This window comes from Microcebus murinus, chromosome 10 (assembly GCF_040939455.1).
Source record: "Microcebus murinus isolate Inina chromosome 10, M.murinus_Inina_mat1.0, whole genome shotgun sequence".
NCBI lineage: Eukaryota > Metazoa > Chordata > Mammalia > Primates > Cheirogaleidae > Microcebus > Microcebus murinus.
The window spans coordinates 61,200,410-61,221,918 of NC_134113.1; the positions used below are offsets into that span (position 1 = coordinate 61,200,410).

At 51.8% G+C, this 21,509-nt stretch overlaps 1 protein-coding gene and 1 pseudogene across 4 annotated transcripts; both read right to left on the reverse strand.

Moving 5' to 3' along the window:
* Positions 1 to 1,369: 1,369 nt before the first annotated feature.
* Positions 1,370 to 5,865, reverse strand: LOC142861023 (retinol dehydrogenase 16-like; annotated as a pseudogene).
* A 107-nt stretch (positions 5,866 to 5,972) lies between these two features.
* LOC105865610 (retinol dehydrogenase 16-like) lies at positions 5,973 to 18,423 on the reverse strand. 4 transcript variants are annotated; one of them, XM_076007376.1, is made up of 6 exons: positions 17,245 to 18,423; positions 16,835 to 16,870; positions 14,119 to 14,512; positions 11,706 to 11,964; positions 10,216 to 10,379; positions 5,973 to 9,649 (listed from the first exon to the last, which is right to left on the reverse strand). In XM_076007376.1, exons 3-6 carry the CDS (start codon positions 14,429 to 14,431, stop codon positions 9,417 to 9,419), a joined length of 969 nt encoding a protein of 322 aa, XP_075863491.1. In that variant the 5' UTR covers positions 14,432 to 14,512; positions 16,835 to 16,870; positions 17,245 to 18,423; the 3' UTR covers positions 5,973 to 9,416. The 4 variants fall into 4 exon arrangements, with proteins under 4 accessions (XP_075863491.1, XP_075863492.1, XP_075863488.1 ...); XM_076007377.1 differs by having other exon boundaries at positions 16,827 to 16,870; positions 17,243 to 18,423; XM_076007373.1 differs by lacking the exon at positions 17,245 to 18,423 and having other exon boundaries at positions 16,835 to 17,236.
* Between the last annotated feature and the right edge of the window lie 3,086 nt (positions 18,424 to 21,509).

Below are 21,509 nucleotides of genomic sequence, written 5' to 3' on the forward strand. Positions count from 1 at the left end.
GACATGCTGTGGATTTTCCCCAGCCCCACCTCTTCCAGCACACCTCCCACCACTCCCTCCCATGCCCTCACCTCACCCCATGCACACTGGATCTCCCCTCTAACCCAGGTCTTAGACTTTAGAAGTCGTTTGTGCTCTGTCTGTCCCCCACTTAGGAAACGTTTATTTCTGCAACGTTTTAAATGATTAAGACAATGTGGTCATATGACTATATATTTTTCAATAGTATAAAATGCCCTGAAGTCTCCGTTGTCTTTGTGAGGGAGGTGAACTAAGACGACTGGGAGGCATCACTGCACTCCAATGTGCACTGAGCTCAGTAATCGATATGACTTTCTGAAAATGTTTGTTGAGTGCATTCTCAGAACATCATCAACAGAGTGAAGACACAGTGAGCTTGGGTCTCAGGAAGCACTGGTCACCCAGGGAATTTGTGTCTGGCACACAGCAGGTGCTCAGTGAGGGCTAGCAGCTCAGCTGCCCCAGGGAAGGGATCTGGGCCTGCCAGTCCCTCTTGCCATCGTATTGCTTGCCTGCCCTTCTCTATTCCTGTGACACCAGCACTTGAGACACCCCTTCATAAGGAAACATGGCCACTGGCCTGCATGGCAGAAAGGTCTTAGAATCCACCTGTCCTCCAAAAACCCCTCCTCGGGTCATCCCTCTCACCCCCTGACTTCCAAGATAGCACTGGCCTCTTGATCCCATAGGTCTGCACCCCAACTCCCCGATGCCATCCACAGCTAAGGGAAGAGTATCTTCAGGGCATAGAAGTGTAAAAGCTATCACACCCGCTTGGTGTAACTCATTTCATTCCTCCCTCCCACAAACCCTGGACGTTTCCTTCTGGCAGTTTTCCAGCCACCCCTCTCTTCTTTGTCTCCTTTCCTGGACTCTGTGTCAATTCCCCCTTTGGGATCTCATCCTCTTTGTTTGCAGATAATTACTGCATCACAGGGGACCATGTCAACTTTGTTTGCCTTTTCCCTGGAGTCCTAGAGACCGTCAGAGACTGAGATTTCTGAGGACTGAATTCGGGGTGCTGAGCCAGATGAGGAAACTCAGACTCAGACAGGGATTTCATCTAGTATGTCTGAAATCCAAGGGTAGTTTTCAAAGAGATAAAAATCCCACTACTAAGAATTTGGGTAGTAACAGAAAAAAATAAAATCAAATCTCTGAGCATGGCTGAACTTATCAAGTGTTTCTAGGGCAACATAATCAAAGGGACTCCATGTGTTGAAGTCACAAGAAACAGTGTTATGTGTCCTCTGGAAAGACCCCTATTGAGACACCTTCCTGCCAATGCCTGCTAAGTTGACACATAAGGACAACGAGCCAGGTTAATGGTCTTTCTGCCCATCCCCACCCCATGTACACGGGTATCTTCAGAGGTAGGAGAGCTCCCTGACCTCCTTCAAGCCATTTCCACCCTATGGCAGGGTGTAGACTGACCAGGCTAAAGCACACCCTGAGTAGTTGGGCAGCAGTCAGAGACGGTGTGGCCTGAACCTCCGTCTGCCAGCTCACATCCTCCCCTGTTCTGTCCCACCATTGTCCCAAGAACCTCAGAGCCTAGAGTGGCCACACATGCAGCAAGACAACCAGGAGCGCTATTGGATTCTTGTTTCTCAGCTGCATAAGTTGGCACTTTCCTACTAACATCTCTGGGGCCCTGGTAGAAATCTCAGGAGAACTATGGCCAGGAGAGGAGGATGGAGGTAGGACAGGTGACTTGATGATATGACAGCTTCTTCCCTCCACAGTATTTCTCTCCCCAGCACACATTACCTCTCACTCAGCATTTAACCCCACCCAAACAAGTGCCACAGTCTTGGCTTCACAGGGCTTTGGCTGGCCTTTGGAGGGCTCAGGTGACGGTGGCGTCCACCAGGAAGGTGGGCATGTAGCTCAGGGGTAGGTAGAGCAGCTTTGCCTTCCAGCCAGCTGAGTAGTAGATGCGGGGGTGGCAAGCAGTCAGCACATGCTACATGCAGTCCGTCACCTCTGACAGATTCTTGTTGCATTTTGGCAAAATGTGTCCAGATAATAATTTTATGTTTGTTGCGGATGAGAAAACATTCTTAATCGAGTGGCACATCCCTGTCCTCCCTTTTACAGCTCTATGCTAGGAGGAAAGTTCCTAAGAATTCCTAGACCCCACAATGATTATGCCCCAAATCTAACTGATGCAAGTACCTGGGGGCATGGCTCATCCTTACTTCAGGAAATTTGGTCCAACTAAGCCACCTTTTGCCTCTCTTCCTGGGAATATCTGGACTGTATAAGTCTCTGCTATCAGAGTCGAATCACTTGAAAACCAGTCTGCCATAGGTCTCCTTGATCTTAGGTTGGGCCTGGTTCCACACCTCCTGGATATTCAGCAATATCCTCTCAGTGTTGCTCATGTTTGTCTTGAAGGCACCAGGCTCAATTATTGTCACCTTCACCCCAAAGGGGCCGAGCTCCCTCCTGGGAGAGAGACAGGCAGAAGGCATGGAGTTCAGAGGTCTTGCAGCAAACACAAAACACATATAAACCTAATGAAAATCAAACACAGGGTGGTGGTAGAATAAGCCAGAAAAGCATAACATGTTGGGAAGTGTAGCAGAAGGCCAATATAAATCGTGACGATGGCATTGCCCTTGTGTAGGGCTGACATACTTTACACACTGAGCTCACTAGCTCCAAACCCCTGGAACCAGCTGCCAGGTACCACTGCTGGGCTACCTCCCCGCCGCCCCTCACATCCAGGGCATCACCAGGATTCGCCCATCTCACCCTCTGTGCTTCTCGGTCCCCTTCCTCCCTCTTCTGCCCTGATGACTCCCTGGCCATCTGTCAGCGGGGCTGCTGCGGCTGTCTTCTGGGGAGCATCCCTCTGCCTTCAGTCTGGGCTCCCCACACGCACAGCCGTTCTGCTCCCTGCAGTCCGCGAGTGTCTAGATGGCCATTTTAACAAATGGCTGCCCACAGTATATCACCGCTGTGGGTTCCCCGGCCAACAGCATGAAGAGCAGCACGTGTCCTGAACTCACAGGACTCCAAGGCCCACTGCTTCCCACCTCTCCAGCCCCCCACACCTGTTCTGGTCTTGTTCTTTCGCCCAGGAAGACACAGCAGCACAGGCAGTCCAGTGACGCTTACCCTTTCGTGGGGCTGACGCCGTCCTGTAATCAGGAGCCCTGTCCACCCCTCCTTAACAGGTGCCAGGTCTTCAGGTCTCAGCTCAAACATCATATCCAGGACCCACCCCATATCTGGGGGCTGCCTTGGCCACCTTGGCTGACTTCTTAACAACCCCTATCAGGGTTGGCAACAATGGCTTTCTCTCTCCTGTCCCTCTCCTTCCCTGCTGTCCTAGGCTGCGCTGCTGCTGCTCTCACACTAGTGCCCGCTGCTGTGTGCTGTGCTGAGTCAGAGGCCGCCCCCGCCCCTCAAGGGCTCCCTGCACCCGACCATCTCGGTGGCTGCGGACATGGGCCCAGCAGCCAATTATCCCACTTCCGATCTGCTTCACACATGTCCTGTCTGGGGGCCTCCTCAGAAGGGTCAGAGGATGTGACATATTCCTAGCCCTGAGGTCCCCCCTCTACCACAGCATAGAGAGGAAATCCCACGGAATGGCGGAGAAATCCATAAAGGGGGAAGGCCAAAAAACCTGAGGGAGAGATCTGGAACAAGGAGCCTCTAAAGCCCTGAGGACATCAAACTCTGGCAAAGTACTCCCACAGAGGACCAGGAACAGGAGGACTCAGGCAGGGCCCTATCTCAGGGCAATACCTGAGGGAGTCTGAGAAGGCCTCTATGTCGAATTTGGAGATGCTGTAGCCGCCACTTGTAATAGACACTCTACCCCCAATGCTGGAGACGTTGACCATGTGGCCCCTTGCCTTCCTCACTAAGGACACCAGGCCCAGAGTCACCTCGATCACCCCCAGCAGGTTGAAGTCCAGTATGGTCACAAAGTCTTGTTTGGTCAGCCACTCATTGGGGTTGAGGGCACCGAGGTGCCAGCGTTATTAACCAGGCCCCAGAGTCCTGGGGACAGTGAGAAGAGGAGACAGCATTTCTTTCTAAGAATTCTAAGAATTTCTATTTCTTTCGAAGAATATAGTCAGTACACATAATTACAGAGATGCAGGTAAATCCAAGTTTTCCAGAATGACAACAATGAGAATAAAAAGTAGAAAAAAATTCCAATATCGGGACCCTGGCTCTGATTTACATAAGTAAGGCTACATCAAGGAAAGAATATTCTAAATCATTAAACACTATGTCTTATAAACTTGTTCACTATGTTGAGAAGATGTTCATTTTTGAGAGAATACAATGTGATACAAACCTTGATCAAAATGTAACCCCAATTACAGGAAAGTATAAAGCATATTTATGTGTAGATGATGATTTGAGGATGAACCTTGCTTCTATCATTATACTTTTAGGTATTGGGGCAATGATCATGTTCTACATTTATTCTTATATCAAGGAAATGCATGTCCTCTTCATCCCCCATAACAAGACAGACAAGGCATTGGTATTAAAGAAGAAGGAAAGTAAAATAATCCCTTATAAGATCTACTTTTTTACACAATCCCCCTCTCTTGTCTCTGAACATGGGGTTGGTCTTAAGTCTCCATGGACGGGGGTGGCCCAGGTAAGGACAAGCTGAAGAGCTGGGAACATGAGCCTGGCTTGGCATGGAGCACACCCCCCTCCATGCACATCTCCAGCCCAGGGAGACCTGATGGGTGAGGAAGGTCTCACCCATAGGAGGACTTGAACCTGGGAACACTCTGTGCATCTCCCCGGGGACGGGACAGGGGTGTCCCTTTAACAAAGACGGAAGCACAAACAGACTGGAAGAATCTGGGCAGTACCTCTGTCCTCCACAGGCTCATTCACCCACTGGGCAGCTGCAGAGATACTATCTGTCTTGGTGACATCCAGAGTCACCGTCTCCAGCCTGTCTGACGTCTGGGCTCTCAGTTGCTCGGCCCCCTTCTCCGTCAGACATGCAGCCAGCACCCTCATGCCACGCATGTCCAGCTGTCTGGCCAGCAGGTTCCCGAAGCCAGAGTCACAGCCCGTGATGAAGACGTACTTGTCTCGGAGGTGGCTCACCACCTGCCTCTCCCGGTGCCAGCACACGAGGTAGTACAGGCCCACGAGGACAGCCAGGTACAGCCACATGTTGTTGGGGAGGCAGACACTCACAGACTAGGGTATAAGGAGCCTATGCCAGGGTTCAGACAGGAGCACTGGGGAACACAGAGGGTGGCAGTTGTCAGGGAAGCCTCCAGGCACTCTGGCCTGGAGCCCTCCCTTGCCTCACCCCACCCTCTGCTCTTGGCACTGCTGTTGCAAGTTCTGATACACGCCCTTGAAAGACCTCCAGTCCTGCCACATGAGAAAATGTTACTGCTCAGCAGTGCCTCCCTGGTCCTCCGATGTCACTCTACCCTGCTATGCCCACACGGGTGTCCACACAGGTCCACACATGAGCGTCCACACAGGTCTCCATACCAGGGCACACACATGCACACCATGGCACACATAGCACTCCATCTAACCTGGAGGGTCAGAACTGTCTCTGCACATCTCGTACAGTGACATCCTGGGCTGGACAGAGAAGACCCAGGTGTACTGGGGAGCCACACCTGGGTTTCAGACACAGTAGTTTGAAATCCTCCCTTGAACCTGGGTTTCCACATCTGGTCATGACCCAGAATCACTCAGGAAACTAAGTCATTCATTGCCAGTCTCTCTAGGATTGGAAGGAGAAGGCAAAAACAGAAAAAAGCAATAGGTCCCCTCCTGCTCCAGTAGGTCCATGGAAAGCAGGAGTATGAGATGTCAAAAAGGCAGTCAGACCTCAGTGGAAAGAAGGAGAGAGAAAGGGAACCGGGCTGGGAACACACTAGAAAGAAAGTGACAGAGTCACAGGGAGGGGCAGAGGAATGATGAAAACATGCAGGTGTCACAGTTTACTGTTTACCTCTTGCAGACGCACTTTGCCCAGCCCTGGGTGGTGAGTACACTGCCCTCTGCCCTCCTGCTCTGGGCTGTCCTCTGCGGGATCACACTCCACAGCTCTTCTCTGGGACTTGGAACTGTTTCAACCATGAAATCTCAATGGCCGCGGATAAACACATTTCCCTGTCCTCACAACTACTGCTGACCCTTGCTCATGCTGACGGCAGTGTCACCCTTTGCTGGGGTGGCAGGAGCTTCCCAGTCCACTGCAGAGTCAGCAGCAATCCGAGGAGTCCCCAGGGGGCAGTCAGTGGGAGGGACAATGCTTCCTCTGTACTCATGGGCAGAAGGGGAAATCATTCGGAACCTCGGATAGTGTGGAGACTCACGCTCCCAGAGTCCTATCACTGAGCCCCCTTCACAAGCCCCGTGACAATGACAACCTCAGCACTGCTGGGAGAGGAGGTTGGACACACTCTGGGGCCACACCTCTGGGCTCCCGCCTGCCCTGGTGGACTTGCGCCACCTGGTGGCGCCCTGCAGTCTCTGCATGTGGACTCCTGCTGGGATCAGTCCCCCAGGGGAGCCCAGCTCAGCCTCCTGGAGACCACTGTCTCCAGCTTCAGGAGCACTCTGCCCTCTGCCCCTTCTCCATCTAGGATGGGCCTCCTGAAGAGGACGAGCTGTAGGAAAGAGAAAGCAACGCTGGGAAAGACAGGACGTGGAGGCTCATGGCCACCTGGGTCAAGCCCTGCAGCTGCAGCCTGTCTAAGGCTCCAGTGGGGACATAGAAAGGAAGGGCCACATGCCCTGCAGGCAATGGAGATCAGGAGGTTGGTGGGGATGACAGATTCTGGTGGGGACTGAATGGCCTGGTGCTCCTCAGAGAGGACCAGGGCAGCAAAAAGCAGTGAAGGCAGCTTCTGTGGCACCCGGCACTCTGTGGGATTGGGCCCAGTCCCTCACAGCTCCAAGGCAGGTGACCTGCTTCGTCCCTAAGAAAAGATGCCATTGTGGAAGACTAGGGGAGGTTCTACTGACGGCTTGGAGTAGGTGTGCAGACGTGCACTGCTTTACTTTACACATTATTAATGGCCATGTTTGTTCTCTGATGAAAATGGTGGCCCCATTGCTAACAGTCCGTGAGGTAGGCCAGGGTTCCAGTCTCAGGGTCTTTGCACCTCCCAGTGGAGCCTCGCAGGGCCAGGGGTGTCCACCCTCACAGCTCTCCCACTCTCTGCAGAGCACTCCTGGGAGTGAGTCCAGCCTCCTAAACGACTCCCCAGTGAGCTGTCAAGTGAATCCCAGCCTCCTAATTCATTTCAGTTTGGTTTCCTGGTGTGCGTATGTGTATGTGTGTGTGTTGTGTGTGTCAATGTCTATTTCCACAGAAAGAATTATTAACATTAAAAAACAAGCTGGTGTCTTCAGATTGCATATGAAACTGTTGGCTTGCTTTCAGTGGGGCAGCATGGAAGGACACTCAGTGGTCTGACCCTACAGCTTTCAGGGCCTTGGTCCTCCAGGATGACCCTCCCTGGCCATCTTCACGGCTTCAGCACTAACGTGCTCCACACCAATGCCCACTTCAAGTTTTCCGTGAATCTGAGCTCACTTGCTGTTTTCACACCCAACACGGATCTGCTCAACAGCACAAGGTCCCCTGAAGGCTCCCTGTCCTCAGCTATTACACTGAGGGAAGAAAACCAAGACTTAGGCAGGTGCCTCCCAGCTACAAAAGGACCTTTTCCCTGGAATCTGTGTCCCCTTCTGCAAGTGCTTTCTCTGTTGAGACCACACTCTCAGCAACCCCAGAACACTGAAGACTCAGAGCTGGATCTGAGGAAGCCCAGGGAATTCCTGGGCATTTGCCCAGGACATGAGAGGCGCTCAGCATAAATGAGGAGAAAATGAGAGACAGGGGTCCAAAGGTGACACTCACTCTATGTCACCGTAGAGGTCCATGTCAGAGATGTTGAATTGGGGATCCGAGGGTGGGCAATTAGATCAGGGCAGTCCCTGTAGGTGAGGGTCGATCCCTGGGGGACACAGAGCAGGTGCTGCTGAGGTGGAGTGGCCCAGTTGCCCCGGGGAAGAGATTGGGCCTGCCAGTCCTTATTGCCATCCTCTGGCTTGCCTATCCTTCTGTCTATTCCTGACTCCAGCACTAGAGAAACCGTCTCATAGGGAAACATTAACACTGTCCTGCATGGCAGGAAGGGCTTAGAATCCATCTGTTCTCTTCAAACCTTCCCCGGGTCATCCCTCTCATCCCCTGACTTCCGTGACGGCACCAGCTTCTTGTTCCCATAGGTCTGCATCCCACTCCCTGATGCCATCCACAGCTAAGGGAAGAGTATCTTCAGGGCATAGAAGTGTAAGAGCTATTACATCTGCTTTGTGTACTCATTTCATTCCACCTTCCCAGCAACCCTGGAAGTTTCCTTCTGGCAGTTTTCTAGCCATAACTCTCTGTCTTGTCTCCTTTCCTGGCCCCTGTTTCTGACTCCCCCTTTGTGATCACGTCCTCCTTCTTTGCAGACAAATACTGCATCAGGAGGGGATCTTGGCCACCTTTCCTGATCCCTGGAGTGTGAGGGACTGTCAGAGACTGAGATTTCTGAGGACTGAATTCGGGGTGCTGAGGCAGATGAGGAAACCCAGACTCAGACAGGGATTTCATCCAGTATGTCTAAAATCCAAGGGTAGCTTTCAAAGAGATTAAAATCCCACTACTAAGAATTTGGGTAGTAACAGAAAAAAATTAAATAAAATTCCTGAGCTTGGCTGAACTTATCTAGTGTTTCTAGGGCAGCATAATGAAAGGGACTCCATGGGTTCAAGTCACAAGAAACACTGATTATGTGTCTTCTGGAAAGACCCCTATTAAGAGCACCTTCCCACCAATGCTTGGTAAGTTGACACCTGAGGATGATGAGCCAGGTTCATGGTTTTCTCCCCGTCCCCACCCCATGTACATGGGTATCTTCAGAGTCAGGAAAGGTCCCTAACCACCTCCAAGCGATTTCCACCCTGTGGGAGGGTGTAGACTGACCAGACTGAAGCACACCCTGAGGAGTTGGGCAGCAGGCCAAGAAGGTGTGAGCTAAACCTCCGTCCATCAGCTGAAACCTCCCCAATTGTGCCCCACCATTGTCCCAAGAACATCAGAACCTTGAGTGGCCACCCAAGGCAACAAGACAACCAGGAGTGTTATTGGATTCTTGTTTCTCAGCTGCATAACTTGGCACTTTCCTACTAACATTTCTGGGTTATTGGATGAAATCCCAGGACAACCATGGCCAGGAGGGGAGGATGCAGGTAGGACAGGTGAGCTGATGACATGACAGCTCCATCCTTCAACCCTATTTCTCACTCCAGCTCACCTCCCCTCTCACACAGCATCCAACCCCACCCAAACAAATTCCATAGTCCACACTTCATAGGTCTTTGGCTGGCCTTGGTAGGCTCACCGGGCCTACCCAGGTGAGGATGGCGTCCCCTAGGAAGGTGGGCATGTAGCTCATGGGGAGGTAGAAGAGCTTGGCGTCCCAGCCAGCTGAGTAGCGTGTGCGAGGGTGGCAGGCAGTCAGCGCATGCTCCATGCAGTCTGTCACCTCTGACAGATTCTCCTTGCATGCTTTCCTAAGCGATTTGGATAGTAGTTTCAGGTCTGTTGAGGATGAGAAAACAGGCTTAATGGAGTGGCACAACCCTCTGCTCCCTTTCACAGCTCTATGCTAGTGGGAAAGTTTGTAAGAACTCCGGGGACCCACAGTGATGTGCCCCAAATCTAATCAATGCAGGTTTCCCAGGGGCTTGGCTCATCCTTATCTCAAGAAAAATTGGTCCACAGTAAGCCACCTCGTGCCTCTCTTCCTGGGAATATCTGGACTCCTCAAGACCTCCACAAGGTCTCTGCTGACAAGAATCCAAGCACAGGAAAACCAGTCCTCTCTAAAGCCAGCTGGCCATGAGTGCATGGCATCTTGCCTCTCTGTCTTTAGTTTCTTCCTCAGAAACTGATGGGACAGTATTTCCAATTGTAGTGAGCCTGGTTTCCTTCTCTAGGTGACCTGTTGAATTACAGCAGCTGGGGAACATGGCTGAATATCCCCACTTTGTGATGAGGCTGAACTTCCCTCTCTCCCCAACTCACAGGAGGACAGACCCTCATGGTGTTGGAGACATTAATCATGGTCCAAGGTTTCGTTCTCTCACTGTCCACAGTGCACTCACAGGATGCCAGATATTTCTCGCCATAGGTCTCCTTGATCTCAGGTCGGGCCCGGTTCCACACCTCCTGGATATTCAGCAAAATCCTCTCAGTATTGGTCATGTTTGTCTTGAAGACACCAGGCTCAATTATAGCCACCTTCACCCCAAAGGGGGCAAGCTCCCTCCTGGGAGACAGACAGGCAGAACGCAAGGAGTTCAGAGGTCTTTTAGCAGACACAAAACACATATAAAATTAATGAAAATTCAACATACAGTGATGGTAGAAAAAGCCAGAAACCTTGACATATGGGACATGTAGCAGAAGGCCAACAGAAATTATGACGATGGCATTGACTGTTGTAGGGATGACATACTTCACACACTGAGGTCACTAGCTCCAAATCCCCTGAATCAGCTTCCAGGCACCACCGCTGGGCTATCTTCCCCTCGACCCTCACATCCAGGACATCAGAAGGATTGGCACATGTCACCCTTTGTGCTTCCCTGTCCCCTTCCTCCCTCTCCTGCCCTGTGACTCCCTGGCCATCTGTCAGCGGGGCTGGTGCGGCTGTCTTCTGGGGAGCATCCCTCTGCCTTCAGTCTGGGCTCCCCACACACACAGCCGATCTGCTCCCTGCAGCCCACGGGGGTCTAGATGCCCCTTAGACCTAATACCTGCCCTGAGTACATCCAGGCCATGGATTCCACTGCCAATAGCATGAAGAACAGCATGTGTCTAGAAACCACAGGACTCCAAGCCCCACTGCTGCCTGCCTCTTCAGTCCCCCACACCTCTCCTGACCTTGTCCTTTGGTCCAAGAGGACAGGATAACATAGGGAGTCAGGTAATGCTCAGACTTTTCTGGGGCGGACGTTTTCCTGTCATCAGGAGCCCTGCCAACACCTCATTAGCAGGTGCCAGGTTCAAATCTTCAGTTCTCAGCTCAGACCTCACAACCAGGACCCTCCCACAATGCTGCCTTAGTCACAACACCAATAAGGGCTGACAACAATGGCTTTCTCTCTCCTGTCCCTCTCCCTCTCAGCTGTCCTAGTGTCTGGGTCAAGGAGCAACCCTTGCTGTCCTAGAATGCGCTGCTGCTGCTTCACACTAGTGCCCGCTGCTGTGTGCTGTGCTGAGTCAGAGGCCGCCCCCGCCCCTCAAGGGCTCCCTGCACCCGAGCATCTCGGTGGCTGTGGACATGGGCCCAGCAGCCAAAGTATCCCACCTCCAAGCTGCTTCACACATGTCCTGTCTGGGGGCCTCCTCAGAAGGCTCAGAGACAGGTTATAACATTTCTTAGTCCTTGTGCCCCCTGCTCTACAGGAACAGGACCGGAGGTCACGTGGAATGGCTGACTAAATCCAAGAGGGGGACAGGGCCCAAAAGCCTTAGAAATGGGACTCAAAAAAGGGCCTCTAAATCTGTGATGAAATCAAACTCTGGCAAAATGCTCCCAGAGAATACCAGGAACAGGAGGACTCAGGCAGGGCCCTACCCACTGCAATACCTGAGGGAGTCCGAGAAGGCCTCTACACCGAACTTGGAGATGCTGTAGCCGCCACCTGTAACAGCCATTCTACCCGCGATGCTGGAGACGTTGACCACACGGCCCCTCGCCTTCCTCACTAAGGGCAGCAGGCTCAGAGTCACCTCGATCATCCCCAGCAAATTCACGTCTAGTATTGTCATGAAGTCTTCTTTGGTCAGCCACTCAATGCGGCCGAAGGGCAAGGAGATGCCAGCGTTATTCACCAGGCCCCAGAGTCCTGGGGACAGTGGGAAGATGAGAGAACAACTCTGACTTGTGTGTGTGTGTGGTGGGGATGGAGCTAGGGTTCAAGTGCACATTGCAGTTGAGTTTATTTATGGAGTCAAGAAGAATGTGCTACTTGGTATGGGGAAAAGATTATAGGAAGGAAATGAGGACGAGGTGACTTAAGGTTGTCAGGGTTTGCATATTCTTCAAACAATTAGAGTTTAGGATGGTCCTAGTCATCTCTGGTGGCAGTTACTGAAAACCGGCATGCAATGAACCCAACTTTATTAAGTGCATGGATAGAGTTTGAGAAAATAGAGTGAGTGCTTACCATACATCTCATGAAAAGAGAGAGACAGAGACAGTGAAAGAGGAATTGGAAGTCAGGGGAAAAAGAGAAAGAATAAAAGGGAAAGACAAACAGACTCATGAATAATTGTTTTCTATATCCTGGTTGGCACAGACACACTGAAAACCCTAAGAATCAGGGAGCGTAGAGAACAGGTCACCTTTGGACATCAGGGGACAAGCTGTGATGCAAAGTGCACCAATTTTGAGGCAATATTTGCTCAGGAGGCAAAGGTGACCGTCTCTACCTGGGAATTCCAAAGCTTGCCATGGAGTGGACACACAGGGCAGACTGGGGAGGAGGCCTCAGCCCACAGCAGGGTCCGGATGGCACCCTTGGCCCCAGGCAGTGTCGACCTTCCTTCCACCCTCCCTAAAGTCCACCCTTGACATCACCTCAGGGCTCCCCTGACACTTGGCCCTCATGGAGACTATCTGCTTGATATGCAGGGACAAAAGCACAACATGGAGGATTTGAAATAGTCTGACTTCCCCACCTACAGACGCAAGGTCAGCAGAGCCAGAGTGTTTCCTGCGCCAGGGTTGGGGTGCAGTTAGACAGAGTTTGAATGCAGGAATATAGGAAAGATAAAAAGGCCTTGCATATTAGTCCTTCCCCCACACAAAACCATTCATGGCCTTCAAGAAATGAGTATTCCTGGCAGGGCTCAGTGGCTTATTCTTGTAATCCTAGACCTCCTGGAGGGCAAGGCAGGAGGATTGCTGAAGAGCAGGAGTTGGAAACCAGCCTGAGCAAGAGGGAGACGCTGTATCTACTAAAAATAGAAAGAAATTAATTAGCCAATACAAAATATAGAAAAAATTAGCTGGGCATGGTGGTGTGTGCTTGTAGTCCCAGCTAATCCGGAAGCTGAGGCAGAAGGATCGCTTGAGCCTAGGAGTTTGAGGTTGCTGTGAGCTAGGCTGACGCCACAGCACTCTAGCCTAGGCAATACAGTGAGACTCTGTCTCGATAAAAAAAAAAAAGAAGAAATGAGTATGCTTTGATCCAATTATTTTACTTTACTTGACTAACATTGCTAAGCATGTGAACAAAACTTATTACATAATCCTTGCTGAGTTGTTGTTTATGCCAGGAAAAGTGAGAAACTAGTTCAGCGTCCAACAACATAGGACTGCTTAAATAAATTATATTCTCTCTGATATGCAGATGTTGAATATTCTATTTTAGAAGAGATTGGATGGTATAAAGCTGATCACACAATACATGAGGTAGTCTAATTATTGTGGAGTAATCAACAACGGTAAATGTTGTTTTGCCTTTATCCTCTTCAGTGTTTTCCTCAATGAACATGTTTTACATTTCTAATCAGAACAAAGAAATCCATCATCTCCCTTTTAACAAAAAGAACCTGTAGGGTAATGTAGCAGAAGAACAGGAATTATCACCAAATATTTGAAAGAAGTCCCTTCAGCCTCTAAACCTCCACCCTCATGAGTCAAGTGAGGACAGATAATCTCAGATCCCTCAGGGGGGATAAGTGTGAAAGAGCCAGTAAGAAATGCTGAGATCAGGAGCCTGGATCCGGCCTGGCCCAGGCCGCCACTGTCCCATGCCAGGCTCAAGGTCTGGCTCTAGGGCACAACCTGCCTCCAGAGAGTCGACCCTAAACACAGGCTGTGCTCCTCTGACCCTGTGGCTCAGGCTCAATCACTCTAGGACTTCTGCTCCAGAAAACCCAAGCTCACAGTCCTTGAAAATCCAGACACCTTGGGAATCTTCACAGTTAATAGAGAACAGGCTCCCCCATCCCAGAGAGAGAGGAAGGAGACACAAAGAGGAATCTGGGGGTACCTCTGTCTCCAACACGTTCCTTCACCCACTGGGTGGCTGCAGTGATGCTGTCTGTCTTGGTGACATCCAGAGTCACAGTCTCCAGCCTGTCTGACGTCTGGGCTTTCAGCTGCATGGCCGCCTTCTCTGTCCTACACGCAGCCAGCACCCTCATGCCCCGCATGTCCAGCTGTCTGGCCAGCAGGTTCCCGAAGCCCGAGCCGCAGCCCGTGATGAAGACGTACTTGTCTTGGAGGTGGCTCACCACCTGCCTCTCCCGGTGCCAGCGCACGAGGTAGTACAGGCCCACGAGGGCTGCCAGGTACAGCCACATGTCTTTGCACAGGATGGTGCCTGGCAGCTACAGTTGCTCTAGAGTTCCAGTACTCTCTGTTTTGTTGCTCCAAAGGTCTCCCTACGAACAGGCATTCTCCAATTTTGATTTCAATACTGTTAAGGGCTAATCAGACATGGTTGGATTTTCCCCAGCCCCACCTCTTCCAGCACCCCTCCCACCCCTCCCTCCCATGCCCTCACCTCACCCCATGCACACTGGATCTCCCCTCTAACCCATGTCTTAGACTTCAGAAATCCTCTCTGCTCTGTCTGTCCCGCACTCTGGAAACATTTACTTCTGCACCGCTCCAAATGATTAAGCCAACGTGGTCACATTACTATATATTTTGCAATAGAATAAAATGCCCTGATGTCTCCATTGTCTTTTTGAAGGAGGTGAACTAAGACCATTGGGAGGCATCGCTGCTCTCCAATGTGTACTGAGAATGGGAATATATATGAATTTCTGAAATTCATATCGATTTCATCTTTATGAATCCATGTTCATCAGAACATCATCAACAGAGTGAAGACCCAGTGAGCTTGGGTCTCAGGAAGCTCTGGTCACCCAGGGAATTTGTGTCTGGCACACAGCAGTTGATCAGTCAGAAAAAGCAGAAAATGAAAGCCTGGGGTGCAGAGACACCCTCAGTCCATGCGGCCAGATGAGTGTCGGGGCCTGACTGGAGTGGCAAGAGATGGAGGTGTGGCGGCTCTGAAGGAGGGGACGGAGGCTGAGGGCCACGGGGAGGTACTTGTGGGGAAGGAAGCCTTGACACCCAGGTGGGATCAGGGACCTCACCCATTCAGGATCCATTTTCTTTGCCAATCTCTGAGTCTATTCCTGCTACTCCAGGCTACCTGCTAAATCCTGGGAAGGAAACAATTGCCCCTCCTTTCTGTGGCTGTGAGGGCTGAGAGGGGCCCGGGATATTCCACCTGCCCTCTCCAAATCCCTCCTCAGGGCGTCCCTCTCAGCCCGACCTTGGAACACACCTGCCTCTTCTTCCTCTTCTTCCACCTGCCCCATCTTCCCAAGATGGACACCCTTGCCTCCCACAGACTAGGGGTCAACTCTCTGGGCGTGGATAAACTTTTTAACCGATACTTTAAGGCAATGAAAACCAAGGTAAATTCATGGTAGCAAGAAAAGGCAAACTTTAGGTTCTGTACTCTAAAAGAAAGGATCCCCCTGTCACCCCCTTGGCTATTCTCTGCCTCTAGTTGGGTCTCCCTCATTAGAGCCAAAGGACTTTCCCCTGGGTGGCTGTGCCCCCACTGTCCTGAAGGAAAACGCAGCAGGGTCCTGCCAGGGGAGGCCCATGGTGTGAAGCCCAGCTACTAGAGGGGGAAAGACGAAGGGCCCAGGGCAGATGATGTGATTGCCAGGGAATTGTAATGGTGAGTGGACATCAGATAATCCCAGGGGGAATACATATCAGAAACAAAAAATTAATTTTCCATGGTGCAATACGTGAAAGCGACTGCTTATGCCTTTTTCTGGGAGCACTTATGTTAGAATTGGTGGATGTAAATTCATTCTCTGCCCTATGACAAGTATGTATATATGAAGGTAGCAGAGGGGAGTCCCCATTGCACTCCAGAAAGGCCCCACTTCTCCCCAGTGACCAGGTGAATGGAGGGAGTGGAGGACTGAGGACACACCAGGTCCCCAGTCCCTAAGGGCATTTTCCCTTAAGCCTCGTGACAAGGCACCTGTAGGTGGTGAGATGAGCCAGGGTGGGGGCAAAGGGCCACGAAGCTGACACTGTGGCTAATTGGGTGAGCAGTGGCAAGGGAGGTCGGGAGTCAAATGATGCCTGAGTTTGTGAGCACCAAGATGATGGGACAGAGACCCAGAGTTGCTACGGATATCACCCAGACCGGCACCACCTATTTGTCATCGAGGCTGCAGTTATGGGTAAGAATGAGCTGGTGCTGAATGTCAAGCTGGCCAAGCAGGCAGAGCCATGTGGGACATGGACACGTACACACAGCCTGTAACCTGCCTCTCCTGGTGCCAGTGCAGAAGGTAGTCCAGGCCCAGGAGGGCCGCTGGGTACAGCCACATGGCTTTGGGGGGACAGACATAGGCAAGCTGGGGTCAAAGGAGAGTGTGGACAGTGTTCAGACAGGAGAACTTAAGAACGCATAGGCTGTGGTAGGCAGGTGAGCTTCCAGCGCTCTGGAAAGGAGTCCTCAAGTTTCTCCCTGCTGATCTACTTATGTCATTATAAACAGATGCCATTGGATTTCCAAAAAATGCCTTGACTTGAGGACACTTCTCCGAACCACCTTCTCCTGGTCTCCCACTCCTCACTGCTCCCCTCCACCCAGCTCTCATCCCCAGCACACAGCGGAGCCCCCGCTGCCCTAAGTCTTGTCATTCAGACCTTTTCACCTTTCTCCTGCTCAGGTCCTGAGCCGCCGAATCTTCCTGTGAAGAAGATGCAGTTTGAATCAAGACACAAGTGGGTTCACAGCCCAGCTCGGCTACCAGCTGGCTGAGTGGCCTTGGGCAGCTTGCTCAGCCCTCGCAGCCTGGGTGTCCTTATCCGGCTCAGCACCCAGAATCACCCTCAGAAAGCTAAGTCAGTGTCAGTGTCCAGGAGTGCAAGGAGAGGCAAAAAGAATGGACAGGGATAGGTTCCCTTCTAGAGTAGTTTGGGGGGAGTCAGAAAAATGGAACATGATTCCAAAGGGACACTCAGATCAGAGGCAAAGGAAGGGGACAGAAATAAATTGAAGGCTGGGAACCCACAAGAAGAAACAGCCAGAGTTGCTGAGAGGGAAGAAAGGAACGACTCACACAAAGCAAATGTCCTGTTGTTTACACCTCCTTGGAGGTGTCCTTTGCCCGACCTGGCTACTGGGTACACCGCCTGCTGCCCTCCTGCTCTGCGCACTCCCCTGCCAGGTCCCACATCCCGAATACTGTCAGCGAATTCCATTTCCTTCAACCATGAATTCTCAGTGGGCATGCACAGATATGCACATTTCCCAGTCGTCACACGCACTGCTCATCCTGACAGTAGTGTGACCCTTCCCTGGGGTGGCAGGACCTTCCCAGTCCACTCCTGAGTCAGCAGCAATCCAACAAAGTCCCTAGGGAGATGTGAAGGGAGGGACACTGCCTCAACTGGACCCTCGTGCAGAATGTAAAATCTTCTGAGCCTTCCCACAGCACCCTCCCCACAACCCCGCCCAGTCCTTGCACTGAGACCCCTGCACAATGTAGGGGAGCCAGAGGCAATCTCTAACCCCCACTTTGCTTCTACTGTGCTCTTTAGCTGGTGGCATTCCTCAGCCTGCGGCCACTCACCAGATGGAATCAGGCCGTCTGGAGAGCCCAGGTGAGCCTCCTGGGGACCTCTCTTCCGCCTCAGGGCCACCACACCTATTCCCCATCTCCACCCAGGACAAGACTGCTGTAGAGGAGCAGGTGTAGAAAAGAAAACCCAAAGCTGGAAAAGGCAGGAAGTTAGGGGTAAAGCTACAACCTGTGCCGTGCCCTGCACCCTGCAGCCCCTCCTAAGCCTGGCATGGCGACACAGAAAGGAAGGGTCACATGCCCTGCAGGCATTGGAGGTCAGGTAGTTGGAGAAGATGACAGTTTCTGCTGGGAACTGAATAGCCCCGTCCCCCTCTGGGAGGATACTGGCAGCAAAGGGAAGGAGTGAAGGCATCTTCCGTGACACGGGGGACTCTGTGGGATGGGGCCCTGTCCCTGCACAGCTCCGTGGGAATGGACGTGGCTCCCTGGCTGAGGAAAGATGTCAGGAGGGAAGATAACGGGAGGGTCTACTGAGGGTTGGGGTTAGGGAGGTGACATGGACTGCTTACATCAGACTTTATTTTTGGGCTGATTGTTCTTTCAAGGCATAGGCGGCGCCCTTGACTCATAGTCCATGATGTGACCAGGGGTCAAGCCTCATGCAGGTGCACCCCACAGTACAGCCCAGCACGGAGGACCAGGGGTTTGCACCCTCACAGCTCTCTGGGTCTCTGGAGAGCACCCCTCTGAGTCAATCTCCTGAACCGCTACTCAGTGAGCTGTCAAGTGAATCCAGCCTCTTATTTCATTTCAGTTTGTTTTCCTGGTCTGTGTGTCTCTGAGTGTGTGAATGTGTGTGTGTGTCTGTATTTAGAGGGTAGGATTTATGCAAATTAAAAAGAAAAGTATGCTGTCTTTAGATTGCATATGAAACTGCAGGGTGGCATTTGAGTGACACACCATGGAAGGGCACTCAGTTGCCTGATACTACAAGATTCAGGGACGTGGTCCTCCAGGACGACCCTCCCTGGCCATCTTCACGGCGTCAGCACTGACATGCTCCACACCAATGCCCACTTCAAGTTTTTTGAGAATCTGAGCTCACTTGCTGTTTCACACCCAACACGGATCTGCTCAACAGCACAAGGTCCCCACAGGCTCCCTGTCCTTAGATATTAACTTGAGGGAAGAAACCAAGATGCCTATCGAGGTGCCTCCTAGCTACAAGGGACCTTCCCCCAGGAATCTGTGTCCCCTTCTGCAAGTCCTTCCTCTGTAGAGGCCAAACTCACAGGAACCTCAGAACACTGAGGACTCAGAGCTGAGTCTGATGAAGCCCTGGGGATTCCTGGTAATTTTCCCTGCACACAATAGGGTCGCAGCATAAATGAACAGAAAATGAGAGACTGGGGTCCACTCCTGGGCTGCACAGAGAAGACCCAGGTGTAGCCACACCTGGGTTGAAGGCACAGTGGTTTGAAATCCTTCTCTGAGTCTGGGTTTCCACATCAGGTCATACCCAGAATCACTCAGGAAACTAAGTCATTGCCAGTGTCTCTAGGATTGGAAGGAGAAGGCAAAACAGAGAGGTCCCCTACTGCCAGGATAGTCTCTGGGAAGAAGGAGTATGAGATGTCCAAGGGGCAGTCAGACCTCGGTGGAAAAAAGGGAATAGAAAAGGAATGGGGCAGGGAACCCACAGGTAAAAACCTCCCCAGAGTTGCTGGGAGGGAGCAGAGGAATGACCCAAACAAGCAGGTGTCACCGAGTTTACTGTTTACCTCTTGCAGACGCCCTTTGCCCAGCCCTGGGTGGTGAGTACACTGCCTTCTTCCCTCCTGCTCTGGGCCCTCCCATGCGGGAGGGGTCACGCACCACAGCTCTTCTCAGGGACTTGGACCTCTTTCAACCAGGAATTCTCAATGGCCATGGCCAGACACATTTCCCAGTCCTCACGTCTACTGCTGACCCTTGATTATGCTGAGAGTAATGTGACCCTTTGCTGGGGTGACAGGAGCTTCCCATTCCACTTCAGAGTCAGCTGCAATCCTAGGAGTCCCAAGGGAGAAGTCAGAGGGAGGGACACTGCTACACCTGGATTCTTGGGCAGAATGGGAAATCCTTTGGAACCATGGATTCTGTGGACATTCATGCTCCCCGAGTCTGTTCACTGAGACCCCTCCACAAGGCTATGACAATGACAGCCTCAGCACTCCTCGGAGAGGATCTTGTCCAGGCTCCAGTGCCACACTCCTGAGCTCCTGCCTGCCCTGGAGGACAGGTGTTGCTTCCTGGTGTCCTGCAGTCTCTGGCTGTGGACTCCTGCTGAGATCAGTCCCAGAGGGGAGTCCAGCTCAGTCTCCCGGTGACCACTGTCTCCACCCCTTGCCCCTTATCCATCCAGGGGCCCCTGAAGAAGAGATGGTGTAGGAGAGGAAAAGCAAAGCTGGAAACATGGGAACTTGGTCTTCATGTTAAAACCTGTGTCCTGCCTGCAGCCTGCAGCCCCTCCCTAGGCTAGCGTGGGTCTCAGAAAGGAAGGGCACATGCCCTGCAGGCATTGGTTTTCAGGTGGTTGGAGGCGAGGACAGTTTCTGCTGCGGATCACATAGCCTTGTGCTCCTCAGAGAGGACCAGGCTAGCAAAGGGATTGAGTGAAGTCAGCTTTGCTGGCACCTGGGGACTCTGCGGAATTGGCGTCAGTCCCTGAATAGCTCCACGGGAGTGGGCCTGGGTCTTTGCTGAGAAAAGATGGCAGGACGAAAGAAAAAGGGAGGTTGTGCTGTGAGGTGGGGTTGGGGATGTGCACTGCTTTACCTCAGACTTTATTCATGGCCATGATTGTTCTCTCATGGCAAAGGTGACCACTTTGAGTCATAGTCCATGAAGTGGCCCAGAGGTGAAGCCTTGGTGCAGGTGACCCCAAGTTTCGCTCAGCATCGAGGGCCAGGGATTTGCACCCTCACACCTCTCCCATGCTCTGGAGAACATTTCTAGCAAGAGTCCACACTCTTCAACAACTTCCCCGTGAGCTATCCAGTGAATCCCAACCGATTACTTCATTTCAGTTTGTGAGAATGTGTGTTTTTACACAGAAGGAAGTATGACCAAACAATCAAAAAAAGTCTGGTGGCTTCAGATTGCATGTGAAACTGTGTCTTTGTTTTCTTTTCTTTTTTTTTTTGAGACAGAGTCTCACTCTGTTGACCTGGCTAGAGTGAGTGCCATGGTGTCAGCCTAGCTCACAGCAACCTCAAACCCCTGGGCTCAAGCAATCCTCCTGCCTCAGCCTCCCGAGTAGCTGGGACTACAGATGTGGCACCATGCCTGGCTAATTTTTTCTATGTGTATTACTTGGCCAATTAATTTCTTCCTATTTATAGTAGAGACGGTGTCTCGCTCTTGCTCAGGCTGGTTTTGAACTCCTGACCTCGACAATCCGCCCGCCTCGGACTCCCAGAGTGCTAGGATAACAGGCGTGAACCACCTGCCCGGCCATGTTTTCTAGTAGGGCAGCATGGAAGGACACTCAGTGGCCTGACCCTACAGCTTTCAGGGCCTTGGTCCTCCAGGATGACCCTCCTCGGCCATCTTCACGGCTTCAGCACTGACGTGCTCCACACCAATGCCCACTTCACGTTTTCCGATAATCTGAGCTCACTTGCTGTTTTCACACCCAATACGGATCTGCTCAACAGCACAAGGTCCCCTGAAGGCTCCATGTCCTCAGCTGTTACACTGAGGGAAGAAACCTAGACTTAGGCAGGTTCCTCCTGGCTATAAAAGGTCCTTGTCCCGGGAA